The sequence below is a fragment of the Cannabis sativa genome, chromosome 3 (assembly GCF_029168945.1).
Source record: "Cannabis sativa cultivar Pink pepper isolate KNU-18-1 chromosome 3, ASM2916894v1, whole genome shotgun sequence".
In the NCBI taxonomy this organism is placed as follows: domain Eukaryota; kingdom Viridiplantae; phylum Streptophyta; class Magnoliopsida; order Rosales; family Cannabaceae; genus Cannabis; species Cannabis sativa.
This window is the reverse complement of record NC_083603.1, coordinates 32,162,000-32,167,289: the sequence shown is the minus strand read 5'-3', so window position 1 is coordinate 32,167,289 and position 5,290 is coordinate 32,162,000. Positions and strand designations below refer to the sequence as shown.

Genomic DNA, 5,290 nt, shown 5'->3' with positions numbered 1-5,290 from the left:
GGATTTGTAAAAGTAGTCATCTACCGGAATCCTTATATTCAATTCGTAAAGTACCATATTCTAAACTACGAGTGACTTGATCCTTCACAAAGAAGGTATATAAACAGCTCAGTTAGCAAAAATTACTGAGTTCAGCCACAATTCTAAATTTATTCTAAATTTTCCCAAATTATTTTAAATCATTTGATATCATCGTAATTGGAATCAAATGGTGTTTCCTTTCAACGAAAGGATTGTAATTAAGACATTATTTTTATAATCTTGGATGGGTCGAACTTAAATTAATAAACTCTTATGCTATAACTTTGGCATATGTGAAATTGTGTTTTGCATTTATTTTTAGTACTCTTGAAATTTTTGCTTAAGAGCTTAGTAATAAAGTTTTGTTTCAAAAAAAAACCTTAAATAATAGGTATTTATGCCGCAAATACTAAAAAAAAAATTTGTTTAGCCATTTTCCCAATTTTAGTATATTGTGGGGCAGTTTTTGAAATTCTTGTTTTTAAAACGACAACTACTTCTCCTGTAAAATGGTTCTTGAATAGTCTTCTCCTTCCTCCCCACACAAACCACTCCGAAGCTTCTAAGCGAGGAAAACCTCTTTCGCTCCGAAGCTTCTTGAAATGTCAAAGCTTGGTCTCCTTCGAACCGCAATGAGCTCAAAATTTTCCTCTATTCGTACGGTGCGGACTACCTATAAGCATGGCTTCGTCGCCTTCCCCGCAAGGCAGTTTTCGACCGAATCAGAACCGCAGCAGACACAGGACCAAGCCGTCGATTCCTTTCTTAGAACCTCAGCCCCTGGTACGATTATTCTGTTGATTTTAGTTTTGCTTTTACTGTAGGAATTGGATTTTGTGATTTTTGATTTTTAGGGTTTATGAACTAGTAATTAAGCTGGTCTTCTTGGTAATATTAATAATAATAAATAAAAAAAAAGTTTGTCCTGGTGAAAATTTCACGTGGAGTTCTTCGGTTAGATTTTCTCACTGTATTTTTCTACATATTCAGGTTCATTATATGCAAAATTGACTGGTTGTATTACTAGAAATACATTGAAGACGGATATTGTAAATTTGCTAGAAGGGTGCAACTTGAGTCTGGAGGATGTCAAAGTTGAGTATTTTAGGGACTACAATCCCTCTGCAATGTATGTTCTTCTTCGTCTTCTTACTTTGATTTTCTTACAAAGGAGCTGAACTATCTTGGTTTTGCTATGTAGAAAATCTCTTTTTAACTTTTTGAATATTCATTTATATCGGTATCACCAGGTTGGTGCATTTTGATTCTCCCCAGGCTTATGATCAGGCATTTAAGATGATTATGAGAAAGGGCCGCTTTTATAAAATGGAGAAGGTAATTATAGCATGCTATTTTTGCTGTAGTTTTTGTTCTGTAGTCATGTAAGTATGTCTAATTTTGAGTATTGATTTTTGAATTTAAGGTTGCGAAATCACAATGGGACACCATAGCGCCTTATGATGGAAAAACTGTAAGCCAAATATCTTTAATATGTTTCTTGTTATCTAGAGGAAAACAGTTTTTGGGCCAAATCTCGAATGGTATATTACTCGAATGAGCTCAAGCATTAGCCTGTTCTGTTCTGTGGGACGTGGTGTTGCAATGTACTAGACTGTGTGGTTTTGTGATTTGCTTCTATATATGTGGTTTGCAATGTGCATTTAGTCTGCACGGAACTGCATTAATTTATAAATAATTTGTAGTTACCTTGAGTTACTATTCTCAAGAAGACATAGTAATCTGTTTTTTCAATGTTTGTTTCTTCTTCTAGACTGAAAACCATTGTGTGATGCGTATCTTGCAATTTAAGAAGGCTAGTTCTTAGTATCAGAGCTTGTTTAGTGTTTTTAAACGATGATTACTTTCAAACATGTTTTCCCTTTACTAGGTTCTACTTCAAGGAATCCCGCTAAATGCAGTTCCAGAAGATGTTGCACGCTTTCTGTCTGGTTGCGAGTTCGATGCATCCTCCATCCAGATTTTTCAGAAGTTAGTATAAGTTTTTGAAAAATAGTTACAGCTTATGATCCGTTAAACAATTTTCTGATGGTATGTTATCTTCATTAAATAACAACTTTGCAGAGCAACAGTCCCGGATAAGATGGCAACTGTACGCTTCCCTACTCAAACTAAGGCAATGAATTGTTTCATCACCAAGAACAAGGGATTCTGTCTGAATAATCAAGTCTTGGTTCGTGTACTCCAGTGATGGTTCTTTTTTTTTTTTCTTTTAGGAGAAACGGTATTGAATTGCAGCATGATATAAAAAAATGAGGAGAGGAGTTTGTAAGATTTAACAAGTTTCTACTTAGCCATAGAAATTGTGGCTTTATGTAATTCGGTGTTATAAGAGTTTTTCTTTTCAATTAATGCTCATCCTTTCTGAAAGCATGTTTAAACACTAAAATAAAAAGACAAAAGTTCCTATGGTTTTGAGAGATGATCTCTTTTGAGTTTTGAGCGGTGAATTTCATGGGTAAATGGTGTGTCCTTTTCGATTATTTTGTAGAAAAATGTGATTGAATATTGTCAAAGCAGAATCAGAATTATGAAATCAATTTATTTGGTGAAGATTAGAACGGAGACAGACTTATATTTGAGCAAATTTGAATCGACGATTGTTTTTACCAAATGTATGAGTTAAAACTGGTATTAAGTGAAAATGCAGGGTATTCAAAATGGTAAATTTACTTTGTACATTTTCTTTGATGAATTGAAAACTAACAAAACTAATTTACATTCAAAGTCCCAACGGGAAGGCAACACCAACTAGAAAAGCCTAAGAAAAACGACAACAATATAAGTAAACCCAATTAAGTACAGATAACAACTTGAAGCAAGTTGTTTTCTTCTACTCCAGTGTCAAGTCCACCTTTGTTTCTTACATTTCATAAGCAACGGCAACTCCATCAACTAATGGGCTGCATAATTGAGTCACCTTTAGGTACCAACACCAAGGCCTTCTTTCCCTTCCTAGCAACACTTTTGGCCAGATGGGTTTGAGCTCTAACCCCAGTTTTATCAACAGATTTCTTCCCTCTCCTGATTGTTTTTAGAGCTAAAGTTTTCAATGGAACCATAATATCTAAGGGCTTAAGCACCTCTTCTAACTCATTCCAGTCAAGATCTTCAAAGTCACCATCTTCATAAACAACTCTGTACCACCCTGCTTCTGTGTCATATTCGGTCACAACACCGGTATAGTAGTGCTCACCAAACAACTTCTGCACTTCCCTTCCTTCCAACCATTCACCAAAACCTTTGTGTCCCCCATCAGATTCGGACACAGCTAGAGTAGTACAGGAACCAACATTAACATTAGTTGGGCAAACATCTGGCACTCCATTAATGATGACGGCAGGTTCTCCCGGTATCTCTAAGACCCCAGTTGAAGAAGAATCTATCTCCTGCTTTTCCATTTTTCCATTGCCAGCAATGTCACTCATAAGTCTGCCAAAAATAAGGTGTAATAATCTGTTTGAGAGTGAAATTAAGCATTGTAAAATTGAACCAAGATCCAAATAACACCCCAACATAAAAGTTCAGCAGTGATAAAGATAGAAAGGCATAAATGCCATAATTAATTTGGCCTAATCATAATTGTAATGGAATCACCATTACAATTCTATTGCTTTATTTGGTTTTGGAAACATTGTAATGCCTTAACAATGAATCCCATTACATTATTTTATATAAAAATAAAATTACTTATACTCTTATTTTATACCCTTTCATTAAGGAATACACCACCCATTCTCATTACCATTCTAAAAATCAACCAAACATTATACTATCATTCCCATTACTATTTGTATTACAATCCATTACCATTACATTAAACTGAACCAAACGCTGCCAAAGTTCTCTCCTCTTAGAATTTTTTATTTAATTTTTTGTCATTCTTTTTAGATTTTTTATTTTTATTTTTTGTAAGGACTCTCTTCTCAGATTTATATTGCTCTCAATTGAAAAAGCTTCAAACAGAACAAGGAAAGCACCAAGTTTCTTTGTCCTGAGATAACCCTAATATCATTCACTTAAGAAAAATAAAAGAGACAAACATTATGTATCCCCAATTTATTCTACACAACCATAATAAAAATCCCCACAAACTCAAACGAATTTACTGTGATCAGTACCCTAATTCTTGTTTCAAAAATTCATTACTTTGAACTCTTATCAAAGAGTCTCTTTGTTATTTCTCTAGCGTTAATGCGTTTATGCATTTTACTCCCGATAATTCTCAAACTTCCACAAATTCCAAAAAAGAATCAAATAAGAAAACGAAAAGAGAACAAATAATGAAACGAAATAAATTCAGTTAGGTAGTTTCATTGATTAAGCCAAAGCAAGTTTTATAGAAAGGAAAATCTCGAATTTGAAGTTGAACATTTAGGGTTTTTACTTACCTGAGGAAAATTTGAAATGAGAGGAGGAAGACAATGATGATGATCCAAATGGTCAGTCAGAACTTGATTTTTTCTTTTGTATCTTTAAGACAAGAGCAAACGTCACAGAAACAACAGAAAAAAAATATAAAAGAAAAAAGACAACGGCAAACGAAGTCATTCGACTCGTTCGTTAGTTCATTGATCTTTACGGGTCGGGGTCAACCCGCCCTGGTTGCAAAACACTTAAAAAACAGGAAATTATTTGATAAATATAAAAAAAAAAATTATAAAAATATGATTTTACGGAATTTTAAATAGTTTTACAATTTTTTTTGATTTTATTAACAGAAAATACAGTCTTTTTATGTTATATTCTTGTTAAATTGTTGTTGATTTTTTATTATTTGTATGTCATTTTTTGTTGTTATTTAGATGTTATTTTCATGTTACTTTTATGATGATTTTTTTGTTGTTTTCGTATTATTTCTATAAAAAGTATAAAAAATGTAAAAAAAAAATAATATCTTATGTAATTATTCCAAAAAAACAATAAAAGGTTAAAGCAAATATATCAAATATTTTTCTTTTGAATAAATATCAAATAAACTTTTAAATATTCTATTACCAAAGCAATAAACTTCTAAACTCCAAGAGCACTCACATTAGACCGATTTATAAATTTTTTCCTAAAAAAAGAAATAGATAAAAAGGTGTTACATCAATAATTCTATAATAGTTAGCAAATAAAGAATGCAATAATACATTTTTACCGATATAAAATCAATATTTATTCAATGAAAACATATTTTAATATTTGTTTTATATTTTTTTTTTTTGAAAACAAAAAAAAAAACATATTTTAATATTATATATTATTA

General features: G+C 32.1%; 2 protein-coding genes across 3 annotated transcripts; one reads left to right on the top strand and one right to left on the bottom strand.

Moving 5' to 3' along the window:
* Positions 1-503: 503 nt before the first annotated feature.
* Positions 504-2,459, top strand: LOC115709809 (uncharacterized). The gene is made up of 6 exons (XM_030638034.2): positions 504-804; positions 1,012-1,150; positions 1,272-1,356; positions 1,445-1,492; positions 1,910-2,010; positions 2,104-2,459. The coding sequence occupies exons 1-6, from the start codon at positions 624-626 to the stop codon at positions 2,228-2,230; spliced, it is 681 nt and encodes a 226-aa protein (XP_030493894.1). The 5' UTR covers positions 504-623; the 3' UTR covers positions 2,231-2,459.
* Positions 2,460-2,642: 183 nt separating this feature from the next.
* On the bottom strand, positions 2,643-4,645 carry LOC115709810 (dirigent protein 17). 2 transcript variants are annotated; one of them, XM_030638035.2, is made up of 2 exons: positions 4,431-4,645; positions 2,643-3,471 (listed from the first exon to the last, which is right to left on the bottom strand). In XM_030638035.2, the coding sequence occupies exon 2, from the start codon at positions 3,465-3,467 to the stop codon at positions 2,931-2,933; it is 537 nt and encodes a 178-aa protein (XP_030493895.1). In that variant the 5' UTR covers positions 3,468-3,471; positions 4,431-4,645; the 3' UTR covers positions 2,643-2,930. The 2 variants fall into 2 exon arrangements, with proteins under 2 accessions (XP_030493895.1, XP_030493896.1); XM_030638036.2 differs by having other exon boundaries at positions 2,643-3,495; positions 4,431-4,608.
* Between the last annotated feature and the right edge of the window lie 645 nt (positions 4,646-5,290).